Source organism: Schistocerca serialis, chromosome 11, assembly GCF_023864345.2.
Source record: "Schistocerca serialis cubense isolate TAMUIC-IGC-003099 chromosome 11, iqSchSeri2.2, whole genome shotgun sequence".
Lineage (NCBI taxonomy): Eukaryota > Metazoa > Arthropoda > Insecta > Orthoptera > Acrididae > Schistocerca > Schistocerca serialis.
This window is the reverse complement of record NC_064648.1, coordinates 75,776,302-75,789,341: the sequence shown is the minus strand read 5'-3', so window position 1 is coordinate 75,789,341 and position 13,040 is coordinate 75,776,302. Positions and strand designations below refer to the sequence as shown.

General features: G+C 42.0%; 1 protein-coding gene across 3 annotated transcripts in view; it reads right to left on the bottom strand.

Moving 5' to 3' along the window:
• Positions 1-383: 383 nt before the first annotated feature.
• Positions 384-13,040, bottom strand: part of LOC126427316 (ankyrin repeat, PH and SEC7 domain containing protein secG-like) — a 115,380-nt gene continuing 102,723 nt past the window's right edge. For all 3 annotated transcript variants that reach the window (XM_050089625.1, XM_050089624.1, XM_050089626.1), the window contains one exon: positions 384-956. In XM_050089625.1, coding sequence (XP_049945582.1) covers positions 470-956 — 487 coding nt within the window. In that variant the 3' untranslated portion in view covers positions 384-469. The remainder of the gene's footprint in view (positions 957-13,040) is intronic.

Sequence of the window (13,040 nt, the reverse complement as noted above, 5' to 3'; positions counted from 1 at the left end):
ATACAACTTTTTAACTGCAGACACAAGTTGCTGGACTGTCAGCACTTGAGGTACAGAAGTAAATTCGCTGAAAGATCTCAAATGAAGATGTATTTTAAGTGCAGAGCTTATATGTCAGCAATCTGGATATAAGGAAATTCATAAGAGTTTAATATAAGTTCCACGTAGCACCAAACATGCACCTAAAAAGTATTTTTCAGAAAAAAAAATATTGTAGAAAACTGTTCATTAGTAATCGAGAATTATTCAGTTTGTTTTGAATTTTCAGCAAAAGGAGAGTCCCTCTTTGAACTTATAGTAGTCTATAAGTACTCTTGGTGTAATGGTACTTGAGTCGTTGTATTTACTATGTAAATATGGGTGCAAACCAAGGCTGCAGGATATACTTTTCTGTATTCTTTATTTTATAAGTAACAAAGGTCACACAGAAGGCTTTTTTTATTTTACTTCAGAGTCGTTTGCACTATATTTAGCTTGATCCTAGGATGTCTACGAGCCGCTGGTGGTTGTTCCGCTTGGCTAGGTCCAGCGGCGTGTCCCCATTGTCATTCCTCACTTCTCTGTCGGCCCCTGCCTCCAGTAGCGCAGTCGCCGCGTCTGCGTGGCCACGCCGTGCCGCATCGTGCAGTGGTGTGTTCCCACTTTCATCACTGGCGTCATGGTTGGCAAAGGATGCTGCCAGCAGCCGCACCACGGGTGCGTGGCCATTCCATGCAGCCTGATGCAGAGGCGTGTTCTGCCAGCGGTCCCTGGCGTTGACATCAGCTTCATCCTCCAGCAGACGCCTCGCCACTTCCACGTGTCCCCTGGCTGCTGCCCAGTGCAGTGGGTTCTGCTGGTTCTCGTCCTTCGCCTCCACGTCCGCCCCCACTACCAGCAATGTTCGCACCTTGCTCACTGACCCCTCCTTAGCTGCCGCAATCAGCATCTTGCCCTTCTCTTCTCCAGAAAGATCCCTGCAACAAAAGGAGAATACTTACAGCTCCAAACACACACGCCCGAGGAGGAAACACTATGGCAGAAGCAGAACTGTGATGAGTCCCTAAAATTCAAGAAGGTTACCGCAATGCACTAGTGTCCAAAATTAAAGCTTCTAACTGCGATTTCCCATCCTGTGTCCAATTCAGGATGTAATCATGCAAACTGTCAACAGATGTCTGCACAACCGTGTTCTACACGGAAGTTAGCATTCCAGTCAATGGACAACCACGCCCACGACGAAGTCAGTGCAGCTAGCAATTGGGTAGTGGTTGCTGGTAACTCCCACATCCGCAGTCGCTGTAGACACAGTCACAGATGGTGCAGTATGGTACAGAAAAGCATTCCAGGCTCTCCGCAGTGGAGGGCCATAGGAAGAATGGGAGGAGGACAGTCACAACCTGATGTGGGCCGATGGCTTAATGTGAATCACACTGTTGTTTCTCAGATGTGGCGACTGTTCGTAGAGACAGAAACTGTATCTCGAAGACGAGGGCAGACCACATGTCATACGAGAAAGGGAGGACCGTTATTTCGTTGAAAGGGCATCACGGTACTACCACACGGCAACTGGCACCTCACCTCGCAGGATGCACTGGATGTGTTCTATCTAGGCAGACGTTGTACAGAAGATCTCACCAGAGTGCCACTTATTGTCAGGGGCCCGTGGTTTATGTACCTCTGACACTTCACAGAAAGAAATGTGTTTAGTGAAATCGTCAACATCCCACTGAATGGCCCAACAGTGGGCCAATGTTATCTTCACGCGTGAGTCCCAAAATGGTCTGGAGAGTGATTCTCGGCGGATTTTCATTTGGAGGGAACGTGTAACAGGGTTTCGTCACCCAAATATCTGGCGAAAGAGACTGATATCAAGGAAGGTTCTTTAATGGTGTCCTCAGCGATTACGTGGACTACCTGAACACCTCTTCATGACATTGTATGGGTGAATTGGTTAGGCTTAACTCCAGTCAGGTATCGTGACGAGATCTTGGAGCCTCATATGCCATCGTTGAGAGGTGCTGTGGCCTACCACTTCGTATTGATGGACGATAGAGGTATGCCCCATAGAGATCAGCTGATCGAAGTTTTCTTGGAAATGGAAGATATTGCACACCTGGGATGCTAAGCTCGACCTCCCAATTTGAATCCCATAGAGTATATCGCGGATACACACCTCTACCAGAAAACTTCAGTGAGTTTGTTAAAGCTTTAAAATATTGTGCACGGCAGAGTACACGAGAGGATGTAGAAAATCGTACATTAAAGGCTACAGCGAAGAGACAAAAGAGAAATACGAAACGTATTGTGGTCTTTATGACGCCAACCCATTCTCCCCATAACAATGGAGGCGGGCAAAGAAGTAATAACAACAATGATTGAAAATAGAAGACAGAAATGGTAACACACTGTAGAAAGCATTAACATGACGCACAGTAGTCGGAAAGCGTAGAGACTGCTCAAAAATTAGATGGTATACCTGCAGGTACACCAGGCTTTGCTGGCGGTACAGCAAACCAAATAGCCTCCCAACTGCAGAAAAACGGTAAAGCGAAACACAGACTGAAGAAAGGGCATACGAGTAGACTAAATGCTTTCCGAGAAGAAAATAATGATACACTCGATCATAAATTTACAATATCAGAACTGAAAGAAGCAATCAAAAGTTTAAAGACTGGTAAGGACGCAGGCCTAGATGATATTGAAAATGAACGGATAATACGTCTTGGTGTTCGCTCTGAATTGTGGCTGTTGGAGTTTATGAACTGCTGTTGGGCAACTGGACGAATTCCTGAAATCTAGACAGGCAAAAATAAAAAAATGGGTCAAATGGCACTGAGCACTATGGTACTTAACTTCTGAGGTCATCAGTCCCCTAGAACTTAGAACTAGTTAAACCTAACTAACCTAAGGACATCACACACATCCATGTCCGAAGCAGGATTCGATCCTGCGACCGTAGCGGTCGCGCGGTTCCAGACTGCAGCGCCTAGAACCGCTCGGCCACTATGGCCGGCACAGCCAAAAATAAATGCAATTCTTAAGTCTGGTAAGGACCCAGAAGATCCTAAGAGTTATCGGCCAATCCCTCTGTTGTGCACAACACACAAACTGTTTGATACTAAGCAGATTCAAAGAGCTTACTGAGGGCACCCTAATAAAAGAGCAAGCAGGATTTCGGCCTGGCAAATCTTGTACCAATCAAGCTCTCAGCCTAACCCACTATATTGGAGATGGGTTTGAGAAAAGACTTACTACGGGGATGGTGTTTATAGATTTTATGGAAGCATATGATACCATCAACCACAGAAATGTCATTGCAAAAGTGCAAAAAACGACAAAAAGCCCTCAATTGACTGCTGTACTCGAATCAGATCTATTTAACAGAAGGTATTTTGTTGAATTCCAAGGTAGCAAGAGCAGATGGAGACTACAAAAAGATGGGCTTCCCCAGAGCAGTGTTCTTGCCCCCATGTTATTCAATATTTATTCAAATGAGCAGCCTATTAGTCCCTGGTCAAGATTTTTCATTTATGCTGATGATAGGGCAATAGCAGCTCAGCCATAAAACTACAAGGATATTGAGGAAATACTAGCTGAGAACCTGGAAAGTCTCACCTACTATTACAATGAAAATCAGTTGAAACCCAATCCAAGTAGGATCCAGACTTGCCTATTCCATCTTAACAACAGAGAGGCGAATCAAGGACTGAATGTTTGGTGAAATGGCACAAGATTAACACACTGCCCTCTCCCATTGTACTTGGGAGTTACTGTTGATAGGACACTGTCATTCAAGTGGCTCATTGAGAAGAGCAGGGCAGAAATCCAATCACGGAATAACTTACTTGGAATGCTAACAAAATCAAAATGTCGACCTAATCCAAAAGTTTTCTGCACCACCGCCATGGCTCTCTGTTACTCTGCTGCTGAGTTTGCAAGCTGGACACTGTCCTGAGCCAGATGTGTAGACATATTACTGGATGTCTTAAGCCAACAAGAGTAGAACACCTATACTGCTTGTCAGGAATTGCTCCACCAAATGTCCGACGTTCAATACAGAGCAGAATTAAACGAACAGAACAGGTTCAAAATCAACTTCATCTGCTCCATGGGTACCAAATGGTACCTAAACGCCTTACGTCAAGAAGTAGTTTTCTCCACTCACCCGAACTGCTCACAGGTTCACCAATAACTTCTAGAAAAAGACTATGGCAGGAACAACAAGAATATGCACACGATTCTGAGGAAGTGCTGCCATCAGGTGCGGAACTTGTGTGGGAGAGATGGAAAACCCTGAACAGGCTATGTTCAGGAATGGACAGATGTAACAGAAATCTGCACAAGTGGGGAATTAGTGAAAGTGCTTTGTGTCTGTGTGGGAACATCCAGACAATGAACCACCTGCTTCAGTGTCCGTTACTAAACCATCCAAGAGCGTGCACGGCCCAAGACCTGATGGTGTGCACCGAAGTAGCGAGGGCATATGTGGACTTCTGGAGGAATGACATGTGAAACAAAGACTGTATAAAATTTTATTATGCTGTATATAGTTTTCCATGAATTTTATTTTATAAATTAGCATTGTCATATTGTAAATTTTATAGAGGACAAATAATTCTATAATGTGTGGATTTACTGTAAATTGTTTGTAGTACGCATACGAAATATATGTAGTAGTGAGATGGGTTGCATCACACAAGCATCCACCAACAATTCTATAAGACTTGAGAGTAGCTCTGCAGGAGGAATGGAGTTATTGCCTCCACGTGAGATTGATGACATCATTCACAGCTTGCCCTGTCGATGTCAGGGTTGTATGAGCCAGAGGTGGTCACAGCCTATGCTGAGCACATTATCCAGTAGTTGGATTGTGTGTGCAAATCTGTTAAGTTGGAAAAAACGAAGAAAATTTTTTCTACCTTTATGAATATTGTAGTTGTTTATGTTCTTTGTTCTTAACATTTTTCCTACATCACTATCGCCTGTTTCTACTAATTTATGGCTAAATAAACGCAACCTCGCAAAATTTCAGTTTGTTGCTTTAATTTTGGACATCAGCGTACATCGAATTTCATGCGCTTTTCATACCATTCAAATTACTAGGCAATCTGGATCTTGGCTGAGTGAACACACTAAAGATCTGACAGCATTTACATAAACTGTTGAGGTTCTTGCGGTCTTCAGTCCAGAGACAGCTTTCATGCAGCTCTCCATACTACTCTACTGGGTGCAAGCTTATTAATCTCCACGTAACTACAGGTACTGCAACCTACATCCTTCTGAATCTGTTTTGTGCATTCATTTCTTGGTCTCTGATTAAGATTTTTCGCCTCCTCACTGCCCTCCAGTACTAAATTTGTTATCCCTTGATGCCTCAGAACATGTCCTAGCAACCAATCCCTGCTTCAAGTTGTGTCTCAAATTAATCTTCTCCCCAATTCTGTTCGGTACCTTCTCATCAGTTATATTATATACCCACCAAATCCACTGCATTCTTCTGTAGCACCGCATTTCGAAAGCTTCTATTCCCCTCTTGTGTAGACTGTTTATCGTCCAAGTTTCACTTCCATTCATGGCTACATGTCGTACAAATACTTTCAGAAACGACTTCCTGACACTTAAATCTATACTCGCCGTTACCAGATTTCTCTTCTTCAGAAACTCTTTCCTTGCGATTGCCAGTCTACAGTTTATATTATATCTGTTTCAACCATCATCAGTTATTTTGCTCCCCATATAGCGAAACTCATTTACTACTTTAAGCGTTTCATTTCGTAATCTAATTCCCTCAGTTTAACTTGGCTATATTCCATTATCTTCGTTTTGCTTTTGTTGATGTTCATCTTATATCCTCTTTTCATGACACTGTCCATTCTGTTCAACTGCTCTTGTAGGTCCTTTTCCGTCCCTGACGGAATTACAATGTCATCAGCAAATGTCAATCTTTTTATTTCTTTTAATTCCTACTCCAAATATTTCTTTTGTTCCCTTTACTGCTTGCTCAATATACAGATTGAATAACATTGGGGACAAGCTACACACTAGGATCAAAACTATCTAAACACCTCTATCTGATGTGTGACTGACATACAAATGTAATGAAAGGACGATCCGCCAGTATAAAAGGAGGCAGAGACACATGTGTTGTCAGCAGAGAACCAGAAATAGCAGAATGGGTCCATCAGGGAGGTTCAGTAATTTCGAATGTGGACCTGAGTAACAAATGTACCAGTAATATTTCGACCCTTACACAGTAGCACTTGTGAAGTTGGAATGCAAAGGAACAACTATGCGGATCCATGTACCGACCAATAGGGACCATCGAGCTTTATGGAGGGTCGTTGTAAAAAATCGCATGAAGCACTGCAGCCAGCACAACGACTGTCCACAGGGAGGTAAAAAGAAGGGGGTAAAATGGTCGAGTAGCCCCCCCCCCCCAAATGAGCCACAGATATCTGCAGTCAGTGCTAAGCAACACTTACGTTGGTGTAAAGCGTGATGCCTCTGGACGATGGATGAGTGGAAACGAATGGTCCAGACAGATGAATCACCTGTGGCAGTCCGATGGAAGGTTCTGTTTTTGGTTGACGACTATTATCTGCCATTTTGTGTAATGCCAAAAGTGAAGGAGTGAGGAGATGGCGTTACATTATGGGGTATTTTGGGATGAGTAGAAGCTGACTTCACTGCAGATTGAAGAGTCCAACGTTGAGGAAGGATGGGTTTTAATTTTTCCACTGAAGTTCAGACCCATTACTGAAAGTTTCCTCAGCAGAGTCAAAGCCTTCATAGAGATGAAACTTTTGTCACATCCCTTATTAATGTTCACTAATGAGTGTCCAGAAACTGTCGATGTAACTGAATGTCTACTGAGAAACGGGCCATGTTATTTGCATGTGACAGCAACACCTATGCCGGCCGAAAGTGGCCGTGCGGTTAAAGGCGCTGCAGTCTGGAACCGCAAGACCGCTACGGTCGCAGGTTCGAATCCTGCCTCGGGCATGGATGTTTGTGATGTCCTTAGGTTAGTTAGGTTTAACTAGTTCTAAGTTCTAAGGGACTAATGACCTCAGCAGTTGAGTCCCATAGTGCTCAGAGCCATTTGAAAAAGCAACACCTACATTTTGATGTTACAAACTGTGTGTTGCAGCCTCAGGAATAACATGTAAAACTTTCTTTGTGAACTAAAGACAATTAAGTACAAATAAATTCTATTAATCTGTCAAATGAAATTGTTTTAGCCAGTAGTTATCTAATTGGTTTGATGTGGCCTGCCATGAATTCCTCTCTTGCACCAACCTACATCTCAAAATAGCAGTTACACACTACTTGCTCAATTAACTGCTGGATGTAGGCCAATCCGTCTTTCTCTTCAGTTTTTACATCCCCTTCGTCTTGTCAGTCTTTCCCCATGTCACTAATTCTGCAAAGTATCCCCTCATTCCATATCCAACATGTACACCTAGATTTCAACACTTTTCTCTAGCACCACATCTCAGACGCTCGTAGTCTCCTCAGTCATGGTGTTTAGCCACTGTCTACGATTCAGTATCATACAAAGTAGTTCTTTAAACATAGATTCTCATAAATTTCTTCCTCAAATTATGACCTTTGTTTCATAGTAGTAGAATTACGTTGGCTAGTTGTACCAATGTTGCCTTTGCTAGTATGCTTTTTATGTCCTTCTTGTTTTGTATATCATGGGTTATTTTGCTTCCAGAATGCCTTGATATCGTCTACATCATGACCACAAATTTAAATGTAAAAAATTCCAGTATCTGCTACTTCTCATTAGAAATTTATTTCTGTGGTTCATTATCAATTAATATTCCTTACTCATGAGACTCTCCATTCAATTCAACAGATCCCGTAATTCTTCACTTTCTCTGAGAACAGCAATGTCATCAACAAATTATTTCTTTGGCAACCTTTCACTGTTAATCTGAATCCCACACTTCAACCTTTATTTTATTTCCATCATAGCTTCTTCGATGAATAGATTGAATAGTAGGGGAAACGACTGCACCCTGTCTTACACACTTTTAATCTGAGCACTTTGTTCTTTATTTTCCCGCATTCTTCCCTCTTGGTTCTTGTACATATTGTAACCTACCTGTCTTTCCCTGTAACTTACTTATATTTATGTAAGACTTTCGAAGATCCTGCAGAATTTCATATTGTCGATCGCTTTTTCTAGTTAAAAAAACTTTTGACTGTATTTTGACTTTTCGTCGGACTTGCTTCCATTATCAAGTACAAATTTCGAACTGCCTCTCTGGCACCTTTACCTCTCCTAAAGCCAAACTGACTGTCATCTGACAGTTTCTCAATTTTCTGTTCCATTCTTATTTATATCATTCTCATCAGCAGCTCGGATGTATGAGTTCCAAAGACGATTGTGCTGTTGTTTTCACAATTATCTGCCTTTGTTACCTTTGGAAATACCTAGATGATTTTTTTCTGAAAGTGTGACGGTACATTGCCAGTCTCATTGATTCTACAGTCGTTGGGTGCCACTTTCCCCTATGAACTCAGTAGTCATGATTAAATGTTATGTATCCTTTTACCTTTATTTGCTATCAAATCGACCAGAGTTTTTTTAAATATTGCCTCTAACAGTACATCCTCTATATCTTCCAGCCCAACACAGATTTGTTGGTTTGTGGGGGTTAAAGGGACCGGACTGCGATGGTCATCGGTCCCGCCAACACAGATTGCTTCCTCTTCCATGTCATCAGAAAAGTTCCTCCTTCATAGAAGCTGTCAATGTAATCTTTCCATTTATCTGCTCTCTCTTCTGACGTTGGGAATGGAATTCCCATGGTAATTATTGTTTTGACGTTTCTATATTCTGTGTCAGTCCTTCCTACGACTGTTTGTTTAAAGTTTTGTCTTACGTTTTCTGCAGTTATTTAGCATTGGATACCTAGAACATGGTACTTATGTCACTCCTAAATGACTTATATCGAGGTGACAAGTTGTGCAAAAGCGATGTGCACATACGAAGATAGCGGTAGTATCGTGTACACAAGATATGAAAAGGCATTGCACTGGCGGAGCTATCGAATGTAATCAGGTGATTCATGTGAAAAGTTTCCGACTTGATTGTGACCATATGCCCACACAGCGAAAATTAACAGATTTTTCACACCGAAAGGTAGTTGATGCTAGACGCATGAGACCGTACATTTCGGAAATCGTTAGGGAATTCAGTATTCCAAGATCCACAGTGTCAAGAGTGTGCCGTGAATACAAAATTTCAGGCATTACCTGTCCCACGGTCAATGCTGTGGCTGAGAGCCTTCAGATAACGACCTAAAGCAGCGGCTTGTACATAGGTTGGTCAGTGCAAGAGACAAGCAGCACTGCGTGAAATAACCGCAGAAATCAATGTAGAAGGTACTACCAACGTATCTGTTCGGAAGTGCGGCTAAATTTGGCGTCAGTGGGCTGCGGCAAAAGATGACCAATGCAAGTGCATGTACTAACAGTATGTTGTCACCTGGAGCTCCTGGTCTCATGACCATATTGGTTGAATCCTACACGAGTGAAAAAGCGTGGCTTGGTGAGATAAGTCTGGGATTGAGTTGGTGAGAGCTGATGGTAGTGTTCGAGTGTGGCGATGACCGCTTGAAGCTACAGACCTGAGTTGCCAACAAGGCACTGCGCAAAATGGTGTTGGCTCCATAACGGCGTGGGCTTTGTTTACATTGAATGGACTGGGTCCTCTGGTCTAAGTCAGCCTACCATTGAATGCAGACGGTCATGTTAAGCTACTTGGAGACCATTTTCAGCCATGTGTGGACTTCATGTTCTCAAATAACGATATCATGTCAGTGGATCAGAACTGTTCACGACTCGTTTGGGGAAAATTGTGGACCACTCGAGTAAATGATTTGGCCACCTGGATCGTTCAACATGATTCCATCGAACATTTATGGAACATAATCGACAGGTCAGTTCCTGCACAAAATCCTGCACCAGCAACACTTTAGCAGTTGTGGGTGGCTATTGGGGCAGCATGGCATATTGTTTGTACAGGGGACTTCCAACAACTTCTTGGTTCGCCGCCACGTCGAGTTGTTGCAATAGGCTGGGCACAGGGAGGTCTGACGTGATATCAGGAGGTATTCCACGACTCTTGCCACCTCAGTGAATGTAGCTGTCTTCCTGCCTTTCCCTGAACATTTTTATACTTTTTTCTATCATCGATCTGTAGCATTTTTTTTTTTTTACTCAAGATTTCTTCGAAGTTAGCTTCCCATTATCTGTGTTCGTCTGACCACCGTCTGTGATTTTACTTTCTGAAGATGTTCTCTCCTCTTCAACTGAACAGCCCACTGTGATATTCCTTACCGCAATATCCATATCGTTGGTAAACTTCAAGTTTCATTTCTCAGTACTGCAGTATGCTACATCCTTCTACACTGATTCTTCTGGTCGACTCTCTTAAACCTCACTCTGCTCTTCATAATTATTAAATCTATGTTTACATCTGGGTACGCCTTACATTCTAATATCCGGAATCTTCCAGTGTCTCTGGGTCTTTTCCAAGTTTATTTTTCCTCGTATGATTGCTGAACAGAATATTCGTTATTAACACCTCAATTTCATTGCAGAAATTAATTAGACTTTCACCCCTCTCATCCCTATGCCAAGCCCACATACCGCATGACGATTTCTTCTTTTCTTTTCCCTGCAACTGATTTCAGTTGTACACTTCCTTTCTTTTCTCCTTTTGCTTGTGTCGTTGCCATGTGTACATGAACTATCGTTGTCGGCGTTCGTTTGATTTCGAATCTGGTGAGAAAACTCTGTCATAGAACTGTTAACAGTAGCCCATTCTCTCTCCTACTTCCTATACATAATGAATCCTACTCCCATTACAGCATTTTCTGCTGCTGTTGATTTTACCCCAATGTGTCTTATGACAAATCCTTAGCCTTCTTCTGTTTCACACCAATGACCCCACCATATCTGAGCCCTTTGCACTTCCGTTTTTAGACTCCCTAGCTTTCCCATTACGATCAAACTTCTGAATTCAAAGCTCCAAGTCTTAGAAGGTTATACCTTCGTAAATTATTCCGTCCCTTTTTCATGGTCACTTCGACCTTGGTAGTCCACTCCCAGAGATCCAAAAGGGTAACTTGTCCGGAATCTTTTCTCAATGCAGATTGCATCACGACAGTTTCTCTGTTAACGACGAATGTCCTGTGGATACACGTTATGTGGTTTCAATTTATTCGATTCCATTGCCTTCTGCATCCTCGCGTCATTGATCATTACTGACTCTTCTCCCTTTTAAGGGCAGTTTTCCACCTCAAGGGCAAAGGAGTGCCTTGAAGCTCTGTCGTCCCTCCACCCTATTTGACAAAGCCTTTGTCAGGATATTGGTGACTTCTTATGCTGGACGTCTTCTGCTGACACTGCTGTTAACTTTTGTTCAGACGTTAAGCAGTGCCTGTCTTGGAACCTGGGACACGGAAAATTTTGACCACTAGTCAATGGCGCACTCCTAATTCACTGGTATATAAAAGCAAACACTGTCCCAACGTTTATTAGAGTATCGTATAAGAATGTGAAGTATGTCGTTCAAGAACTTTTTGAGATTTTGGTAACATTGTTAACAACGTCTTTTCCTTTCGAAATAGTACATACAATGAAGGATTGCAGCAACAAGAAGAAGCATTAACGAAAATTGGTAGGTGTGTTTCTACATCTGGAATATGATGTCTTTTCAAATTTCACTGCAGTCGCTTAAGAGTGGCGCCAATGGCACCACTACGAGGAAGCAAATCAAGCTTCCTTTAATTACGTGCTGTGACGCCAGTGAGCGTTAGTTACCTTTGAGATTGGGCGCAGTGAGCTGATGTAGGGCAAAAAGGCCTTTGAGACGACAAAGACGCCGTTCTCAACATCTCATAGAGATTAAATGAAGTTTGTAATAGGGCTACTTACCGCTCTTATAGCCCAACATGCTCTATAGAGTGTTGACACGTCTCTTGGCATGCTCGATCTCCAGGTGTGTTTCCAGCACAGTACATATGGGACATCATCATACAATAACTCTGGCATGATTCACCAACAGCATTAACCATCCCTGTACTGACCAACCAAGTGTGTCAGGCATAGAACTCCATTTCAAATACTGACATCCGATACTAGAGCACCACAATGCATGCATGTTTGCATGCTTAAATTCGATCTTCTGACAGTGCACAAGCATTTCACGTTTCCAGTTTCTTATATAGCACTAACATTAACTTGCGATCTTGCAATGTTAATCAGTTAAATATGTTACCCAGGCAAATGTATTCCCGATATTTCACTATTCTATATTAACAAGTTTTTGGTTTTGTGATTCTTTTCCATCAGTGTATTTATGATTGTAAACTACTTTTGTTTAAAGGTGTCACTTTTAGTCATCCAAAGCCTGTATTTTTTATGTCGGACCTTTCATTAGGCACCAAAGGCGTCCGATGCCGAAAAAAAGGAAGCCATGACTCTCTTCCCCCTGTACGTTGTTATTTACATCAGTACCATTCTACACATGATCTGCTCACCAGCCTGGTTTTCTTAACTCTCTCTCAACAAATTTTTCACTCCATTATAGAATATTGTCTTAATATGTTTCATTTCCTGCTCTTAATATTTTATTTCCTCATGCTGATGCTTCTCTGTCGCTTTTTAGCCAGCTTTCTCCTCTTTTTATATCAGTATTTTTATGCTGAAACATTTCCCCTTTCCATGTCTTGTCTCTTATTCAACAACAGTAATTTATTTTCTAATTTCTTTTCTGCCCCTTTTCTACTGAGTTTTTGTTAATTTTATGTCTAGTGCGTGCAACATAATTTACTGACTTTGCCTGTCATCATATTCATTAATTATTATTGATTATGCTGCAACATCTTACATTGATGAGTTTCTGGCTTATCTACAAAGTATTCTTTCCTGTGCTCTGTATCTTTAGTCTTTAATGCTACAATTACTTCTCGTTGGTTGTCTTCTTATGTCAAATGGCTGATGCTATCTGTATACGACAAAATGGGTAAATACCT